The sequence below is a fragment of the Gymnodraco acuticeps genome, unplaced genomic scaffold (genome assembly GCF_902827175.1).
Source record: "Gymnodraco acuticeps unplaced genomic scaffold, fGymAcu1.1, whole genome shotgun sequence".
In the NCBI taxonomy this organism is placed as follows: Eukaryota; Metazoa; Chordata; class Actinopteri; order Perciformes; family Bathydraconidae; genus Gymnodraco; species Gymnodraco acuticeps.
Genome location: NW_022990682.1, coordinates 457,466 through 478,946, shown reverse-complemented (window position 1 = coordinate 478,946; position 21,481 = coordinate 457,466). Strand labels below are relative to the sequence as shown.

At 40.3% G+C, this 21,481-nt stretch overlaps 1 protein-coding gene across 1 annotated transcript in view; it reads right to left on the bottom strand.

Annotated features, from left to right (window-relative positions):
• The window catches only part of LOC117555306 (noelin-2-like), a 34,278-nt gene extending 12,797 nt beyond the window's left edge, over nt 1–21,481 (bottom strand). The window contains exons 1-4 of the mRNA XM_034230156.1: nt 20,978–21,481; nt 15,042–15,191; nt 11,832–11,987; nt 2,342–2,561 (exon numbers count right to left, since the gene is read on the bottom strand). Of these exons, the coding sequence (XP_034086047.1) occupies nt 2,342–2,561; nt 11,832–11,987; nt 15,042–15,191; nt 20,978–21,121 (670 nt within the window). The 5' untranslated portion in view covers nt 21,122–21,481. The remainder of the gene's footprint in view (nt 1–2,341; nt 2,562–11,831; nt 11,988–15,041; nt 15,192–20,977) is intronic.

Below are 21,481 nucleotides of genomic sequence, written 5' to 3'. Positions count from 1 at the left end.
TTACTCTTTTCCAGCCCTGTTTTTGCAAGGGCTGATTCTGCTTTTGTGGCAGACTACAGCGCCACTTACAGGCCTGGCATAGGTACTACACAGGGTTGCCAACTTTGGGTACCTGGCTGGAGTGAGATTTTGATATCATGGGTTTAATTACACATATGCGCACTAAATGACTGCTATCGTGTCAGCAGCGGGACCTTAGCATATATATATAGGATATATATACAATATATACAAATACACAATATTGGACACAGACTAAAAAGGGCACAACGTTTCATTCACTAATGAAAGTCAAACACATGTTTGTTTCCACTGTTTTATTGTGTGCCTGTCGCGATAAGCAATTAATTGATTTATTGTACGATAAATAAAAATGAACTCGATACATTTCCATTTACATGAGGATGTGATTAGCAGTTTGAAAGGATGTACTTGAATTATTATTATATATTGTCATTATGTCAGTGGTCTAAAATGGTCATACAACGGTGCCGACAATATTATCGTTTATCGCAATAATTTCCGGGAAAATGTATCCAACAAAATTAATTATCGTGAGGCCTATACATGAAACACACACACACAAACAAATCTACAGACTTACTCCAAACTGCCAAATATATTAATTAACGCACTCTCACTCTCATATACTCTTTGACTCTATTTTGGTCTAGTAGAACAATAAGCAGCAGACTTTTACTTTTTTATCATTTCTACTGGATCTTAGATCTGCGCTTGCGCAATACGGGTCGGATTGACCAACCGGCTCGCACTGCTCTGCTGTCTGTTAACATTGTTAAGAGTGGTGGGGGCGGGGAGGGAGCGGATTGACAGCTCGAGCAGCTGTCAACTCAACATTGTAAATAACCAACCAAAAACGATCGCCAGTTCATCTTGTTTTTGGCGTGAGAATAGTTTGGGCAGCGTGAGAGCGTGAGATTGAAAGTGAAAGCGTGTGTCACACGCCAGATGCGTGAGAGTTGGCAACCCTGGTACTACAGCGTCTCCAGCGCTTTCGAGCGGCCTCTCATTCCCCTGATCGGTGGAGATTTGCCCATATAGGCAGAGCACCCCTTTTCTGACGTCAGAAAACAATTCAAATCTGTATCAGTTCCGTTGCAGCCCCGTTTTTAGAGATTTGGGTATGGAGGAAAAGAGAGAGGGTTGTGTTTTCTGACACTTGGTGAGTTCCCTGACACACCGGGGACACATATTCATGTATAAAAGACGTACAAAAGTGCATTTTGCATGATAGGTCCCCTTTAAATATGAATGTATAAAATGTACTATATATATGCATAAGCGTATAAATAGGATTACAAATATATATGCAGAGTAAACAGTTGTTGAACGGTAAGAAAATGGAATGCTCAGATTATTAAAGTGCAGAACATTCGTGTGTTCATATTTTCTACTCTGGAGTGAGTGATTTTCCCTTTGAAAGCCTCCTTGCCAGCTTGTTTAGAAGGCAGCCATCACCTGCCACCATTCTCAACTCAATTTACTTATAAAAGTAAAGTCTATTCAAATCAAATATGTATGTGCCGTGCCCCAACTATAAACTGTGGAAGAAATGTTTCCTTACCCAAAAATCCTAAGAGAGAACAAATATGACTGGAGAAAGAGGTAAAAGTTTGATGAAGAATGCGGATGTTCAGAAGAAAAAAAAGGAACGGTAATAAGCATGGCCCGAGTTCTCCTTCCTGTTAACACATTTCAAACTTCCCTGCCCTATATCAGAACGCTGTTTTCTGCCCTTTTTTATTTTTAAAAAGCTCCCTCCAGAGCCCCGAAATGGATTATATTACTATTTCAAAAGGCTGATGTGTTGCTTGGGAAAATAAACTCATCGTCCAGCATATAATCTATGGCGTGCCCCACTCAAATACCAGACATTTCACCTACTTGAATTACCAATACAACCATAATTTTTAAGGCAGAATAAGTGATACTTTTCTGTGCATTATGGAGTATTTCTGACTCTTTTTACTAGGGGTGCACGATTCAGGAAATCTCACGATTCGATTCGATTTCTTGGGGTCACGATTCGATTCGCGATTCCAAACGATTCACGATTCAAATGCCATGTTAGCGGGACATTAAGGAGCTCATGCCGTAGAAAAAAATTGAAAACAGCGTTCCGGCAAGACTGAAAAATGTGAATGCAGCCATCACCTGCCACCATTCTCAACTCAATGTACTTATAAAAGTAAAGTCTATTCAAATAAAATATGTATGTGCCCCAACTATAAACTGTGGAAGAATGCGAATTGGAATTTCTGAATCGCGATTCTTATGTTAATCCTTTTTTTTGTGCACCCCTACTTTTTACTGCACGTACCGAGTTTGTTCATGCAGCTGTGGAGCCTGGTCTCCAGCAGTAAAACCCTCTGCTGAAGCTCCTCATAGTCGTACGCTCCGATCTCCTCCTGGATGGATGTCATGATGATTGACAGGTTGTAGAGCTCCATCCGCAGGGTGGTCAGCGTCTGCAGGTCCAATCTGTACTGCTCCACCACAGAGAGGAGGGGTCGGAGCTGGGACATCTGGCCCTTTAACTCCTGTGGATAAAGACAGCAAGAAAAATAAGTAAGGGGGAAGATTAAGTCCATCCTAATGTGGGCAAATCTGATATTTTCTTCACAAGATGGAAATCTATTAAATCAATGGATAGCTTCCTTTAAAGAGGACATATTATGGGGGGGGGGGGGGGGGGGGGGGGGCGTGTGGGAGAGAAACTCCTTCATTGGCAACTCAGACAAAAATGTTATGTTAAAATGTGTGTGCATAGACGAACTAATGTGAACAAACAGTATCTACAATATCAGAATCAGAAACAGTGTATTACCAGGTAGGTTGATACGTACTAGGAATTTGACTTGGTGTCGTGGTGCATACATAAGTAAAACAAAAAAAACAGAGATAGAAAACTATTTTAAGAACACTATAATAACATTATAAAATATAAAAATTGGATATTTGTCAAATGAAGCTCAATGAAGTTCAACCAGGAAGACCGTCTTTACTCTTAATTTACTATTTCTATGTTACTACTTTCTCTCCTCTCAATAAGTGATCAGGGACGTCAATCCCCAGCTAAACCAATCACTTCGCTCTATTCCCACAAGCCTATCATAGCACTCTGCTAAACCTTTTAAATCTGCTCTCCCCTCTGACAGCTGTCATTTCAGGTGACTGGACACAACCCTCCTCCACCCCTTTGCACCTCCTGTCCCTCTGAATCCAGGGTCAAGCTAAGCCACTCCTCTTCAGACCGACCTAACTATCTATTCACCACCACCAGTGTCTAGACCCCAGAGGGTTTCATCTGATAGGTTCTCCCCTCCCGAATGATACTCCTGCACAACGGGGTCTAATCGCCAAAACACCATTACATTCATTTCTGTATTCCTGGCAATAAATATGTATTCTTACATCAAAACCGTCTCTCCTGATTGAACGGCAAGAGGTGTGGGATGGGGGATGGTGAAGGGGCATCTTGCCCTTATTTATTTTTCTGTATTTACAGTTGAATAATATGTATGTTTGTGTCCTCTTGGGAAGAAAGCTTGGAAAATGAGTAGAAAGTTGGTCAGAAAACAGCCTCTCTTTCTGTGAAGTGGCTCAGGGTGAAGCCACTGGTCCTTCACAGATAACGTGTTTATAGTGAGGACGCCCTCCGAGTGCCACTACCTCTCTGTGGATCAAAACACTAATTATACTTTTACTGTCTGCACTCCTGCAGCGTGTCACCTGGAAATTATCAGCGAGGAGAGAGGAGGCATTCACAGGAACCACAGGTGTATTATATATGAACACTTATTTATTGGTAGCAAAACTTCTTCAATGTGAATCTGTTTAAGTCGGCTGGCCCGCCACAGGAGACGTCGGAGGGACATTTGGACTCTTGTTGAATCCGCATTACTCTAAAATGAATGTTGCTGCATGATATAAATATTGTAGATTGGACATGGAAACGGGACTAGAAAGCACCAAATGCAGCTCTTCTGTTATACATCATTCATTACAATAAAGATGATTAGTTGTGTGTTCAATCTGAATAATGGATGAATCATAATAATAAATATTGCATCAATAACTATTTTTAATTATATATTTTATTTGTGCTTCTTGTAAATGTAACTTTGCTTTTAATTATTTGTACTGTTATGCTTGTATTGTAGTGTGCGGTTTTGTATCTCCCCTCCCAGGGACCACAGCTATAGCAGTTATATTTCTCAAATCTGGCTCAATGGATGTTTTGTGCCCTGTTAAATAAACTAATCAACTAAACTAAAAAATCTCTTGCAACATGTTCTCCCTTTGCTTCATCGGCCTATTTTTTTTCTTTTTCGTATTTTTATTTCGAATTTGGAGTTCAAAGTGCATTTTTGGATTATTCAGGTCTGCCTTACAGTATATACTGTACATCGAATATATCTGCACTTTTCTTGATGTTCTCAGTTTGAATCTTTAGGGTTTACGGCACTTATTGTAAGTCGTTTTGGATAAAAGCGTCACCTTAATTAAATGGAATGAACACATTTAATTCAGGAAAAAAATACAGTCATAAAAACATATCAATCTGCACTGTGACAGTTATTATTTCCGTATCAGACTTACTGTAGCTGTGATCTTTTACAGTCTATTTCTAAGGCTGATACTCCATTGCACATTGAGATTGCAACAGAATATAATCATGATTGAAGCAGCAGACAAAGGCTTTTTCTCTCAAGATGTTCATGTAATGCCATCTTCATGTGCTTCAGTGAAAAAGGCCACATGTACCACGGGTTTGTAATATGTTAATTTAACACTTACTGTTATAAAAATACACGAAACAGAAGAACTATGGCACAAAGAAGATGTGATTTCTTTCATGTGTTTAACATTTGTAAAACTGAAAGGACCTTTCTAATGATTTGAATGTGAAAACCCGTTTAGTACCTTTTAACTTTATTATTTCTTAACATTTATAGTCTCGCCTTCCTCCCAGCAAAGCTTGTTATTCAAACAAAAAGGCAGGAGCTTTTCCGATCCACACGTTTTACATTGCCTTTAGACTTGATGTTGTGCTTTAATCTTGAAAATATGTGGTACTCCGAGTCCATACGTGTTACCTGAGGGGCGGCAGAAAATGTTAATACTTTTAGATACGCTTTAATTTGGCTTTTAATTGAATTGCATTTATTCTTGTTTGTTTTCTTAATTGATTTCTGTTGGTATTAAGTATTTTTGTATAAAAGGTTATTTGTTGCTCTGCTCAGGAGCTGGGTAGGGTTATCATTGTTTTTACTTTGGATAATAGTTGTTATGTTTGAGAAGCAATGTGTTTGAGAAATGCTATATAAACAAAGTTTAATTGATTGATAAGGTTCGGGCTACCAAGCAGAATAGCCGAATAGGTGTGTTTCCACCTCTCTTGCTCTTTTAACTTTCCTTCCCTTAATACATGTTATTATTTCTGTATGCAGCTCATTTTATGAAAATAGTTAGGGTGTTGTTTTGTTGTTTTTGTAAAAAAGAAATCCAATAAAATACATCTGAAAGAAATATGATGCTGTCTTTGTTGAGTAATTGCCGTTGTCCTTGTGCCTCTTCCTCACACTTCTCTCTCCAATATCCGCTGGAAGGAGCTAGCGTGAGGAAGAGATGTGAGAGCGGGAAGCGAGGAGGCATGTCAACTAAATGGAAAGCACCCCCAGAAAATGCTGGAGGGGTGACATATGCCATCTGGCATGGGAAAGCCTGGCATTCCCACAGGAGGAGATGGAAGATGTGGCTGGAGGAGAAGTACATGTGGGCTAAGAGGATAAGCAGCAATAAGTGGAAAGAGAAAGTGGAGAGATGACTATTTTTCTGCATCTAATTTAAACAGCTTTTTTTCCGATTACTGACAATGTAGTCTTTTTAATTTCTCCTGCTAAATTAGGGCGAGTGTGGATGGAGAGAGGAGAACTGCAATCAGCCTGAAGGAAGATCAATATTAGGCGTATGCAGAGTATGAATGACTCATGACTCTGTGGCAGCAAACTGCTTTTTATTATCTCTGTCTCAACACTTTTCATTTACAAATCCACCCCCAAAAAACACAGTCTGCTGTGTATCAAGAGAAGTTGGATTTGATATGAGGAAGAGAAGGATTAAAAGAAGTGTCAGAAGCGAAGAAAAACAGGTCACACCCCCGCACAAAAACACAACACCACACTGTAAAATATTACCATGATTTCACAATATAACACTGTAATTTAGAATTTCACAGTGAAATCAATACAGGCACAGTTAATTACTGTGAATGTACAGGATCAATGATTACCAGGATTTCACAACATGTTACTGTATTATTTCATAGTAAAATGCTGTATTCAGACCATCCTCTGTGATAACACAACAAATTAAGTGATTTTCTTGCTTTTATCGCTCTTGCTTGGCTTTAAATACTAATTTCTTTCTTTGGTGCAGGTTTTACTTAAATTGAAAGGGGCACCGCTGCATCTGCCTTCAAATAAACGATGCAACATATAAATCTTTGTAAAACTTAAATTGTTGTCTTGGCTTATTGTTTTCAGGTGCTTCCTGGGCATTAATCCTGAGACGGGCTCGAAAGCCAAAAAGAGGCATGGCAATTTAAACCCCCATGTCAGCACGACAAAAATGGTTGACTTCGAGTGGATGTCTGCGTAGACATGTGCTCCCCTCCTTGTTTTATTTTCTGTATCCAGGTGCACCTGGTCTGCCCCTGGCTCCGCCTCTGCCCAGGTGCACCTGGTCTGCCCCTGGCTCCGCCTCTGCCCAGGTGCACCTGGTCTGCCCCTGGCACCGCCTCTGCCCAGGTGTTCCAAATTCCACTCAGCCGTATATATATATAAAGACTGAGAAGCTGGAAGAGAAGGATGTCTCACCTATCCTAACGCCGGGGCTGCGTTTCACTTCTCTTATTTTTCATTTCCTCGCTTCTCGGTCTCACAGGAAGTTGATTTGTCTGCGCCATCTTGAGTAGCGTCCCAATGGCCTTATTTTTGCCGGAGGAGCGAGGAGCGATAATGGAGGAGCTATATTCGAGGAACCACCAGACCATTCTCCGATGAAATCCTCAGACACTCGCGCCGCCCCCTTACCGTGTATCGCTCACTGATTGGACGATGCAGTGCATGCACTGATCTGATGCTTCTTGACATGAGAGCAGTTTCCCAGCGGAGTGAAGAAAATACATGAACCTCACGGGAGTCACTCCTCAGTCTATACCATGTTTTGTTTCAATTCATGTATCATTTAGTTACAAATATGTGATATATCTGAACAACAAAGTGGTCAAAAATCATTTTATTCATTTATTGGAAACATTTTCATGATCGCTTTTTTCGTTTTACATTTTCATTTATTGTCATTTCCATTCAGTCAGTCATTAAGTGCTATTAAAATGTTAATGTGCTACATATCCACACAAACAAACAAAGTGTGCAATCCAATTAATGTTAATCTAACTGGGTTTTGATAGATAACATATCTCTTTTTCTTCTCTCAATTATTTTATTTCTTTTGTGCACTCTAATCAATATTAATCAAACTATTGTTCGTTTATACATTTTAAGAATGGCGTTTATCTTTTTTGAGAATTAGTTCTTATTTGATTTAATGTATTTGGGTCTACAACAGATGATACAAATGTTTGTGTCAGTAAATGTGTGCTAACAGAGGAGGGGGTGTGTGTGGAAATAACGGGGACAGAGCTGCTGTCAGGCGATCAGCTGTGCAGTGTCATCACAAACGGATGTCGCTTCACGTGACGCTCCGGAGGAAAGGACGTCCCATTGCTCTTAAAACTAATTTCCCTGCTTCTCGTGGTTTCCTTGCGTCTCTCCATTCTTCCCTGGTGGGAGGGACTAGTCGCAGGGAAACGACGCAAGTGAGGGAAGCAAGGATTCCATTTAACCGAAGTGAGAAGGGCCCCGGGAGACACTCTCCTTAGAATACCTCTTTGCCATTTTGAGCTGTATGCCATATTTTTGCAGATGTGTTTATGTTCAGCCTGGAGGACCTGGTAGTCCAGTTTTCGCGGCTTTATTTTGTTTTCCCATAGGGTTTATATTTGATTTCTGGTTAGTGGGGGGGGGGGAGCTCTGGGTCCTATGGCCCGTAGTGTGGCTGGCTCGGGTTCCCTCCTGTTTGTTCCTTTTGGCCAGTCCTCCAGACCTCTTTTTGTTTCCCGTTTCGCTTGTGTGAGCAAACTGCTGATTATCAATAAATGCTCGTTACCAAGTACCGGTTATTGCGTGTATTCTGTCATATTGCGGATCTCAGCACGAGCCACTACCGCGGAGTAGAGGTTGGGGCCGTAACAACATTCAAGACACTGTGAAATGTACTTTGCACTTCAATAGAGTAATACAAAGTTAAAATGGGCATTTTCTTTGTTTTTCTTTGTTGATTGAGCTGATTGAATTGTGTAGTTATGGTAAAATCCCAGTTAACTAGTCAAATGTACAATATATTATCCTATTATTTACATTTGTATATTTACAGTAAATTACTGGCTACTGTGTTGCACTACTTCTACAGTAATAGTGTGAAAATACAGGTAATTACTGTAATTTATGTACAGCAAGGTACCATAATACCACAGCTCTGTACTGCTATATCACAGTATTTCCATGGGCATGGCAACTGTAAAGTCACAGTATTTAGTTGTACTTTTATTCTAATTTACTGTGAAATATCTACAGTAAATTACTGTGAAATATTTACAGTCAATTACTGTGAAATATTTAAAGTAAATTACTGTGAAATCCATGCAACTAGTAGCCAGTAATTTACTGTAATTTTACAGCCAAACATTTTACAGTGCAGGAAACAAGCCTGGCAGTCAGTCAAACACTTTATTCCCTGCTATCTTCAAATCAGGACCTAAATGCATTTCAGACATCACTTAAAAAAACATTTTGCGCAGCATTCTTACATGCCATAAGAGAAAAGTGTGTGGATTCTGTGGTTAACCTTACATGTGGCCACTTAATCCTCACTGACTGGTATTGGCTTCATTATATGCATATAATTGAGAGTTCATTAATATGTATTACAATCAATCTTGACAAAATGCAGAGAATGTCAAGGCCTGTTAGATAGTTACCGCTTTAGCTGGCTAATGCCACCCCTGCCATGTGTCCTCCTTCATCTTAATCTCTCTAATCTCTCCTCTCCTGTTCCACTCTTTTATCTCCCCTCTCTCTCTGCGTAACCTTTACATCGCCTCTTACTTTACTTCCTCTCATCCCTCCCTCCCACAGGGGGGACATGGTAATGTGGAATAAGCTATCTCTTACCATCCACTTCCTCCCCTTTTCTCCTCCATTTTCCAGACGCTCTCCATCTATCAATCCGTCCTAATCTCTCTGTTTGACCTCCACTTCTCGTATTTTTATCCCTCGTTCCGTTCCTCCCGAGGGATAAAAATACTCTTAAGTTATTGATAAACTTACTGTAGCTAGCTGCACATTGCATACATATTCACCAGTTCTTCCTCTCAGTGCAAAGGCAAAAGCTTATGATTGTGAGAACTCCCAAGGAGCAACACACACACACACACACACACACACACACACACACACACACACACACACACACACACACACACACACACACACACACACACACACACACACACACACACACACACACACACACACACACACACACACACACACACACACATAAAACACGAACACACACACACACATAAAACACGAACACACACACACACACACACATAAAACACGAACACACACATAAGATAACTGCATGAAAACTTTAAAAACAGACCCCAGAGCCCCGTGATGTTGTTAAGAAGATGCCCGGAAAAAGATGAAAGGCAGAATGGATTATGGGGAAGACGGAAATGCTCTCCATTTGTGGAAGTAAGGCGAAAGGCATGAGAGTGTGTGTGTATGTGTGTGTGTGTGTGTGTGTGTGTGTGTGTGCGTGCGTGCGTGTGTGTGTGTGTGTGTGTGTGTGTGTGTGTGTGCGTGTGTGTGTGTGTGTGTGTGTGTGTGTGTGTGTGTGTGTGTGTGTGTGTGTGTGTGTGTGTGTGTGTGTGTGTGTGTGTGTGTGTGTGTGTGTCAGTGAGTGTGTATCCTGACCTCCTATGGAGCCTCTGCTAGTTTTGTATAGCTCCTCATGTTTTTTTAAATATTAGATATATTATTCTACAATGTTGGACTAATGAGCTTCTAATGACTTCATAAATAATTGATGTTATGTGTGCTGTTTGGCATTTAAAAAACAATAGTTTGACATTTCATGAAATAGGCGCATGCATGATAAATAATTAGCTGATTTCAGCAAAACATTTTAAGAGTTTCTATGCAAAAAACAGAGATTTCAGGACGTCAGTGCTCCTGGCCATCTAACGCATGACCCTCCATGATAAAGTAAATTGTAGTTTATACACTAATCAAAGAGCTTTTGATCCCTTTCTTTGGTAATTTGCACATCAAAAGACATATCTAGGTTGAATTCAGTCTGAATTTGGTTAAAAATGACTACTTCTATGCAGTGGCTGTTCTAGTCCCATTTCACTGGGGGGGCCAGGCTGGGGCCAGTTATTTCATGAGAGGGGCACAATAAAAGCAGGTTAAAAATACAAAGACAGTATAAAGTAATTGTGTAAAATACAGTAATTGGTTTAGTTACAGTCCTTTGTTTCAGTCGGTTTTTTTTTTTCATTTAGAGTATTTGTTTCAGTAACTTTAATTGACAATTTAATTAAAAAACATAAACAGTATTTGCTTTTATATAAGGTAATGAACAGTTTAATCTCCACTGTACATCCGGGTTTCTGATTTGATTTAGTTCCAATAAATCGTAATATTGTAACCTTTTTGTGGAGGGGGGCCACAGGGGTGTCCCTGGTCAGTGTTACGGGGGCACTGGCCCATGTTGCCCCCCCCCCCTAGAACCGCCCCTGCTTCTATGTATAGAATGTCCTTACTACGACTGAAATGTAGCCCACTTTGTACATTCAAATGTGACAAGATGCCAAATCAATCCTTAGTGCCAAACTTACCCACAGAAGTAGACAGTTTACAGGGTTTTACCACCTTTTAGTTGAGTGTCATTATGAGTAGTTTACTGCCAAACTGCGAAGATTGAAGCAGCAATGTCACAGCTGATTTAACTGTGTGGATCACTTGCTGCTTAGATCCACCAGCCTTTTCATTCTCTATAACTCTTGAGATAATCTTCCACTTGCCTGCTGGTTTGTTGTTGGCACAGATGCCTGCCAGCGGCATCATGGGAGAAAACACACTGATGAGATAAGAACTCTTAATGTAGGAGGTGCACAAAATATCCCTTGTTTAAAGGCAACACTTATCTAGCCAGGTAATCTTATCTTCTCTCCTGAAAATTAAAAAATGACATCGAGCTGAATGTTGTACAAGAACTCTCTCTGCTTTTGGTTGTGTAAATATTATGTAAATGTCATCATCAATATTTAAATGTGAGATTCATTCCAGACAGATTCTCTTTTTTTTCTCTTTTCTTAATGTGTGCAGTGACGCTGCAGTTTCGCTGGCACCTTCTGCACAAAGCTGTGTGACACTTTTACTCAGCGCACATTTTGTGCCCTTCATGGAAGACGCTCGCGTGTCTGAGTGCGGGCAAAAAACTTCAGCTTGGCATGCGTGAAATCAATGTTTTCACACCAAAGGTTATGTGTTCCCCACGGCGACCGTCTTACACTGTGTGTGTCTGGGTGTCTTTATGTGTGTGTGTGTGTGTGTGTGTGTGTGTGTGTGTGTGTGTGTGTGTGTGTGTGTGTGTGTGTGTGTGTCTACCTGCAGGCCCTTAGTCGTCAGAGTGCGTGGGTTGGAGACATATGTGTGTAAACGTCCGTCCACTCCTCTCAGCAGCGGCTCAGAGTCTCGGACATACTGCAGGTCTCTGGATGTCCGCAGGTCTACCACCTCCATGGACTGACTCACATTCTGAACCTAAAACACACACAGGGTTGACAAAATGATTAATGATTGTTAGTACACTGCATATTGCCAAAAAGGATTATGATTGCTTTTGGCAGTTGCTGGATTCCTGCCACCTGCTTGTTGTTCCCAAACACCTGTTGTTAAATATGGCTGTGAGATGGAATATTTAAAGGGTTGTTCCACTTTCCTATAGTGTGTTTTATAGGTTTTTGTGTGTGTGTAAATGGTCTGCAAAGGTCTAAATCCCAAAGTTCCCTCCAGAGGGAGCTTCTGTGAGTGCATCTCAGAAAAGCTGTAAGACATATTTTAAGTGAGAAAATTGCTATGAGACTTGTTTACTACAGGGTGACAGTATTTCCGTAATTAATTAATCAACAAGATTAAGAGTCTTCGACTATCTAGCACATGTGACGCTGTTTTTAATACAAAAAAGGACAGCTGAGGAGGATGGGAATGTTATCAGTTTAGCAAGATTTTTAGTTATAAAACAAAGTGTTGTACATATCAAAATGTTAACTTGACGTTAGAGCTAAATATACTTGAAAAGATAATTGAGGTTTTAACATTTTACCACCAGGAAACGTAAATACTTTTCGCAAATATGCGGCACAGCCATAGTCTGTCAATATAATTCACTTTGAACGTAAAATGTCAACCTTAAGAGGAAAGCAGAAAGGCACACATGTCTGTTCAACATTTCATGGTAATCTGATTCTAGAGACACGCTGCTTCTGAATTTTTATGAAATATTGTGGAGCTGCGAGCACCACAGGCAATTCCTTCCATCTCAATTTCAACGTGAAGGCAGCAGATGACTAAAGAATGAACAAATCAAGCCAAGCTGACCTCTTAATATTCAGACCATCTTCACTCCAAAACATGATGCAAAGTCACACAGATCCTGTTTCTCTCTGAAGAACCTGGATCCATTTAAACATGAGGTTCTCACCTAGACTCTGTCCTGCTCCAGAGACAACAAACACACTCCCACGTAGGCCTGTCGCGATAATCAATAAATTGACTTATCGTACGCTAAATAAAAATGGACTCGATAACTTGTCTGAGCTCGATAAATTGCCGTTTACATGCGTGTTTGTTTACATAAGGATGTGACCAGAATTGTAGCCCGGCGCGCTGTGAGGGGCGGGGCTCACACACAGCCAAGTCAGGAAACTCCGGGTGCAACAGTGTAGCAGCCAAATTAATAATATAGAGACAAGCAGGAGACAACGTGTGACTTACTCGAGGGGAATTTGGAGTTAAATGCAGTTGGTTGCAAAACCTAATACCACATCTCCGGTGTGGGAATATTTTTGATTTAAGCCAAATCAACGAGGCGAACCTACGGACTTGATTGAGCCGGGCGGTGTGTCGCATTTGTTTTAAAAAGGTAGCAACAAAAGCTAGCAATACGACCAACCTTAAACTGCACCTGAAACACAACCACCCCATTCCGTTTTCCCAGCTGGGAGCAAACACGGCAGCTGGAGATGGAGATCCCCCACCTTCCCGACAGTTTACAATCAAAGATGTATTTGCCCGACAATGCAAACATGTTGGTGTTCCTTGCTCTTTGAAATACAGATTTGAATATGGCCTGTTGAGGCATCTGGGTCTTTGTATGGACAGTGGTGCTATTTTAAGGAGGTTTTTGTGAGACAATGTGTGCTCATATTTATTTATTTATATATATATATATATATATATATATATATATATAAGAGAGAGAGCTCTGTTTTCCAGCCTGAGTCTATTTAATTGATTGTGTTGGTTGTGTGTGATTTAATACATTTTTTATAATTTAATTTGTTTTATTTATTATATATAATTTATATATTTGAATATTATTTCACATTTCATTTGCAATGTTGGATGTTCAATAAAAAGTTATGTTTGACAGGATGTACTTGAATTATTATTATATATTATCATTATGTCAGTGGTCTAAGATGGTCTTACAACGGTGCCGACAATATTATCGTTTATCGCAATAATTTCGGGGAAAATGTATCAAAATGAATTAGCGGGACAAGCCAACTCCCACGCCTCTTCTCATTAAGCACCCTGAAAAGCTACCAGATACTTCAAATCTCTTTTGTTACTGGATGTAAAAAAACAAGCGTGAACAAAAAACCCTGAAAAATCCATTATCAAGATGACCCAGATATCCTGAAGTGATATGAAAACAAACAACAAACAAACACTAAGGGAAAAAACCCACCCACACATGTCCCACTGTTACACATGCTACGGAGGCCGGAGACACGTAAACACACACATGCATTCATACACACACATTAACACCCTCAGCAGGATCTAGGTGTCACTTCCAGACACACTGAGCTAATTAAGATTCATAAATACAGAAGCCTCCCAACAGGAACAGAGCGAGGAGAAGTTATTCCTGATAGTGCTGATATTTTCTCATGCTGAAAAGAGCCCTGAATGCAGCACCAGCCGTGAATGAAAATGATCCTCTTTAAGTTATTGTTAGTGTGCCTTGGAACACTTTGGCAAGAAAACAGGATGCATATATATCCTGATGTGCAAAGTAAGTGCATGCTTTAGAAATGCTGGCCTGACGGTGTTCAATAATTCATCAATTCTGTCACAAATCATTTTGATTTCTCTCTCAGGAAGCACATATACATTTAGAGGAATGTGCTAACGCAGCTGAATGCATTTCCTCACATAAACATGCTCTATGAACATATTAACATTCATGCAAACAAATACAGAGCTGCAGCCTGCAATGTAGAACAAATTGTTTCTTTCCCACCCATCTGTCAGTATTTCCTTTGAGCTTAAACTCTTTTGGCGTGTTGAATGACTGGGAGTCTTTAGAGGATACAGCTACTGATGTATCAAGGAGTATACATCTGTCAGTGAAACTCGTGTGTGTGGGTGTGTGTGTGTGTTCATGTGTGTTACTGCAAGTGTCAAAACAAAGAGACAGGCCAGTGAATATTTGATTCCAGTATGCTGACTTTCCCCTGTGCATTTCACAATGCTGACCAGTGAAACATGCAGGGAAGCACTCAAAGAGGAGAGACAAACACAAACCTGTTCAGTCAGCAGGCGTAGCTGTCGACTCCGAGGGTCTCGTTTGCAGAGGTTTCGAGCCGGAGCGACCACCGTGCAAACACATCTGCCGTCCGGATCAGACGCCGTGCTGTACACCTGCCAGCCCTCCTCTGAGCCCGGGTACAGACCCTGCACACAAACAAGCTCTGTTAACTGAGTCCCTGCAGGAAGAACAGAGGGAGTCCTACAGAGGAGAAGGTCTCAGAGAAACTTTAATACTGGATTTAATGGTTTATTTACAATCAATAGGATTTTATTTCTAAAAAGCAACTTTCTACCTGACTTCAGTTTTCACATTTTATAAACATTTCATGTACAATTCCTTCAGTAACCAGCCTTTTCCTGTCGGATTGTAAACGGTCTTATAGTGTGAAAACAATAAGTGCATTGGGCATATCTGTAACAATTGTTAAATATGCTGATTATGTTTAACTTTTGTGTCAAAGTGAGAGTCGTAAAAAAGTCCCGGTCTCCAGCAGCTCCTTAAATGTGACAAATGGCTACTTCTGCTTATTTAAAATCAATACATTCAAATGACATTTCTAATGTGCTTCTTCTACAGTGTGCATACAGATCAAGCTCCATCAACATTGCCAAGGATGCTAGGGAATATTTAGATTTAAATCACATCCCTTAGGGTTTTCTTCCCTACAGACTGCACTCATATACATGTGTGTTCATTCAGACAGTGTATAGTAGGGTTACAGTAGGATCCATTTAATAAATTAGATTCATAGAAAAGGGAAAATGAAAAGACAAAAATCGAAAGAAAATAGGGCAGTGCTCCTTTAAAGCAAAAATAAAAAGCATTGCTTAAACTATATTTCACAGACTTGAAATGTTGTCATGTTTGTGTTTGCTATGTTTTTGTTATTTTGTGTGAATCTGTTTTTGTGTAAAAGTGTTTTTCAAAAGGACGGTATGAGTCATACAACCGAAGCAGTTTCCGTTGTGCCTTTTCTAACACCCATTTGCTCAACATGTTACTCATATCTGGTTGTTGTTAGAAAGTGGACAAATATGTGTTTTAAAATGTCCCTGTCCTATTCTATCTTGAAGGTAAATCTCAGCAGGATTTCAGGAGTCCATTATTGTTAAAAAGGAATGTGCACTTTATTCTACACAACTGTGTCTAAATGAGATATCTCTTGTTTGCAGCTAAAATCAGCCGTGACATCTCCCACATGCTCGTGTCCAGGAGAGCTGGCAGCAGAACTGGAGAGTGTCCACGCTCTGATTCCACAGACCGAGCTGCTGTTCTCTTTGGCAGAAACTCACCGGCTCCCCTGAGCTCCCACAAATCTGAATTTAAAAAAAAGATTTCTACCCGACTCACAGTCCAGACCAATTCTACTCTAGCTGGTACATGTTCATTCTCATAGTAGAAACACATTTCTTCAACACACTGTTTGCTTGCGACTGCCCCATTTCTCTTTAACCACACAACTAAAGCATGTCATTTTGTCCCTGGAAAATACTTTCAGATGTTGTATTACCAGATATGAAAGACAATTATGAAGATAAAAGGCCAGCAACTAAATACCTCATTGATTATTATTATTATATATTGTTGAAATTGTTTTATTTACCATTTATCTGAATGTATGTGGTTGGTCATTTGAAGTGGTGCACTTTATAACACTTGAGATTTAGTTGTATTCTTGGGGTTCAGGTATTAATCTAAAAAACATTGACACTTTATTATGGATTTATGAACCAAAAAAAACCCCAGTTAAAGCTGGTTTAATTATTATTTTCAATATAAGTAAGATCATGTGACTACTTGTGTGTGAAAGTAGTGACACAATCATCAGAAATGTATCCCTGACTCTGCTAACATAGCTTTGTTTTGTGCCTCAGGAGGCTCTAAAAGGACAGGAAACACATTACATTACATTTAGGGTTGGAAAGTTTCCGGAAAGTTTCCATGGGAAGTTAAGCTGGGGAATTTTGGAAATATTCGATGCAAAATTAAACAAAAAACATGACATTTCAACAGATTTATTTAAAAACAATTGTTGTTTTTTTAAGTAGAACAGAACAAGTTTTAATTATTTTATTAAACAATTATTTGTTTCATTGAAGAACGAATGAATGGGACAGGAATGTTGAGTTAAATATTACTCATCCCCCTCAACCCCACTCATTAAAAAATGAACAAAATGCACCCCCCATCCAAAAATCCCCACAATGTCCCATTCTAAATGTTAAATGAAAAGAGATCTTCTCCCTCCAAACAGTCCCATTACACATTAAAATCTTCCTTCAAGCAATCCTCTGCATTTTGGCTAAACCCTTTCAGTCAATGGGCTCTTCCTGGGCCTCATCAACATCCACCTCTGAGTCTTCCTCTGCAGTGTCACTGTCCAGCCTTGTTGAGGATGGCTCTGTGTCAGGCTCAGAGAGCCTTAGGTTTGCCCGAATGCCAACCAGTTTTTCCACTCTCACATTTGTGAGCCTGTTGCGAACCTTTGTGTGGTCTCAATAGCCATGCAGTAAGCAGTGTGCTATGGCATGGATATTCAAGTGTACTTGAATGGCATCTGTTTGTTTTAGTCAAGATTATGATAAAATATACTTTCCCCAACTATATTTAAGTTCCCTATGAAGAGCCAACCTTCAATTTAGAAAATGCCCAGTTTATTCCCATGGAAAGTTTCAATCTTTGAAAATTCCCGGAATTTTGCAACCCTAATTACATGACATTTCACTTGTTAGACGCTTTTATCCAAAGCGACTTACATACATTCAATACTGTGGACAATCCCCACAGGAACAATTTGGCCAGGGACACAACGACATGCTGACTGCAGTGGGACTCGAACTTGCTACCCCCTGATTCCAAGTTCAGCGCACTATTCACTGAGCCACAGCCTCATTAAGAGACTAGCTGGTGGACACAGTGGAGCATTTAGCAGCTGAAAAGCCAAATAACCACAAAGTAATTACAACATTGTTTATTTAAATTCAGATTTGTTTGTCAATGTTGCTCTGTATCATCTGGGTGTTTAAGATCGCTGGAAGTTCTGTATTATCTTAGCTCACTTCAGTTTTTACAGCTTTTAATTTGCTCCCAATAAGCCAAATGCACTAGTGCAGATTGTATAATCACATTTTGAAAGTGCACCACTTGATGCACCAGTGATTTGCTAAAAAAACAAACATGAATGCAATCCATTTCATATTAGATAGATTGAATGAAATATTTTAATGCATTAAAAACAGTATTTTAATTGCAGCATAAGGTATTCAGTAGTGCTCCGATTTCCCCATTAGGTTTCTTTAATGAGAACAACGTAGATTTTGTTCATGTGATGCTCAAAGCTGCACTCTTTATCAACAGTTCAAAAACACCATCTCAGTGGTTATATAATGAGGCATGCTTTATAGAATAAATGAGAGTTATTTTGGGACATCATTAGGTAGTGCTGAGGTGACAGCAAAAATTCCCCTGCGGTCTAAAACGTTGGACTCATTTCACAACAAACGAATGATAAGCTTATTTAGGCGAGCTTTAACTGGGTCTTCAGTCTGACCTACTTACAGTAGAAGTGCCAATATTTAGGAACAATGTAAAAGCATGACACACACCCGCCTGTCACAGTGTTCAGGCTGAGAGGCTGCCCTACAAACCATGAAAAAGAATAATGACAGAGGAGGCTGGGTGCATGGAGACATGGGGGTGGGGGGGGGGCCTGGAGGGAAACATCTGATAAGTCAATCAGCTGGGTTTGCTGTGCTAACCTTGAAGTCCTATTTACAATACAGCGGACGGGGTAGGGGTGTTTTAAAGGAGGACGTGGATGGGATGAGAATATAAGCACCGTTTGTGCCTACTGCTGGATGTCATTAAACAGAGGACGACATAAGGCACCTAAGGGTTAATTTCACACGAGGGAAACATGATAAAAATCTACTCAGGCAGCAAAGCTGATTGTGATCAGTGCAAATAGAGAGAGAGTGTTGAGAGCTAACAGAGCTTAATTCCTGGGATAATTAAAAAGATAAAGAGAGGAGGTGGAGATACTGTAGTGTTATTCACACACAACAAATCTAAACATCTACACGTTGACATCAACCTTTATTTGAACCCTATGGCTTTTTTTCTGAAGGTAATAGGGTTTTAATTGGAAAAAGTAATAGATAAATGTTTATAGTAGGTAAATGGAACAGATAAATGGTGAAAATAGCTAAAGATAATCTGTGAATGGTTCAAATAGGTCGCTAAAAATAATAAATAAATGGTTAAATTGGCAATGGTAATGTATTATTACCATTATATTCCCCAGTTAGCCAATATAAATGGATGAACTATTGAAATAACTCAAATGAATGGATACACTTGACCAAACCAGCCTGAACCAATGGATGAAAAAAAAAACGGTGTCATTTCACTTTTATAATAATCACATTTTGATGGATGTCAATGAAGTGTTTGATTTATTTTGACAGAACTGTTAGGTTAGGAACAACGGAAAACATCGTCAAAGTGATTTACAGTCACACAAAAGCTGAAAATCTCAGAGATTCCTGTTTGTCATCTGCTGACATGGCATGAAGAGCAGCACTGAACATCTCCATCTGTTCTCAGCCACTGCTTGTGTGTGTGAGTGTGTTTGTGTGAGTTTTTTTGTGAGTGTGTGTGTGTGTGTGCGTGTGTGTGTGAGTGTGTGTGTGTGAGTGTGTGTGTGAGTGTGGGCGTATAGTTGCATGAGACTGCATGCACTTTGCTGAACTTGCAAAGTACCACCACACAGCAGCTGTGAGGCGCCTCTCCAGCCAGAAAGCTAAATCATGCAAAGCCCAGGATTGCACATAAACACACACAGTTTATATACCGAGTTAAAAGACCTGTATGTGCAGCGGTCCAGCATATACATGGGTTGCCAGGTTGTTGCTAGGGCAACAAATTGCTTGCTGTCCCATGGGTGAGTCAGCCTTCCCCAGGAGAAATATCACCCCAGTAAGTCAGAGAGAGAGAGCAATCCTATTACGCCTCTGTGTGTGTGTGTGTGTGTGTGTGTGTGTGTGTGTGTGTGTGTGTGTGTGTGTGTGTGTGTGTGTGTGTGTGTGTGTGTGTGTATACTGTACACATGTACTTTAAGAGTCATATAAACAGAAAATATTATTTATTGAGTGCACTTTATTTTTCTAAAGGCAGCACACTGCCCTTTTTTCTTCCCCCACATGTAGCTCTGAATCTGTTCTTCTTTTTGTGTTTCTTGTGCTCCTTTGTTCTATGTTCTGCACCAGTGGACAGATCAGATATCTGCTGCATGAGGGCTAAATATGACGGCATGTGTTGATCCCTTAACCTGACTCATTATCCCTGTCATTTGGAACATTCTCTGGGTGTGTTGCTGCAATTAAAAGGAGCAGTCGCTCTAATCAAATTGAGAGAACGTCCTATTAGAGAGCTAATGCAATACTATGCACTGAGTGGGTGCTGATGTGTTCACAACAGCTGATTGAAGTATGTGTTTGAACACTGGATGAACACAAGATAAACTTCAGCAGCAATAAACACATCTTTTATCTCGTCTGACTCCTATTGAACAGAATGTTAGAGAAAGCTGGACTTCTGGTGACCAAAACAAGCAATTATGTTTCTTCATACAGTGTGTGTGTGTGTGTGTGTGTGTGTGTATGTGTGTGTGTATGTGTGTGTGTGTATGTGTGTATGTGTGTGGTGTGTGTGTGTGTGTGTATGTGTGTGTGTGTGTGTGTGTGTGTGTGTGTGTGTGTGTGTGTGTGTGTGTGTGTGTGTGTGTGTATGTGTGTGTGTATGTGTGTGTGTGTGTGTGTGTGTGTGTGTGTGTGTGTGTGTGTGTGTGTGTGTGTGTGTGTGTGTGTGTGTGTGTGTGTGTGTGTGTGTGTGTGTGTGTGTACAAAGTGTGTTTTTACAGAATACATACACTGATGATCCGCTCATGTGTGCCCTCAGGGGAAATGATGGTTCCATTGAGTCCCACCAGCGACGGCAGGGTCTGGGACATCCAGTTAGTTACCATCGCCATGGTGCTGAGCACAGCGCCAATCTTCAACATGGGAACACTCATCCTCACACACACACATTCACACACAAACAAACAGAAACTCTGGCCGGCTCTCACACACAGTCCAAACTGTTGACAGGATTCATGCTAAAAACAGCAGCCGCACAACATGATGCGACAGGTAACACGAGCAATAAGCCCAAGAAGAAAACCCAGCCAGGATGGTCCCGCTGCTAAAGTCTCCTACACTGCCACAGGTTAGAGGACCAATCCTGGAGCACAAGCCTCTCCAGATGCCTCCATGTGAAGATGAATCAAGAGGGAAAATCCAACGCTCTTCTGAGGCTGCAGGAGAAGCTCCTGGAAACAGCTGCTTAGGTCCGACTGATCTCTGTGTGTGTTTCCTGGACTCCTTCCTCCGCC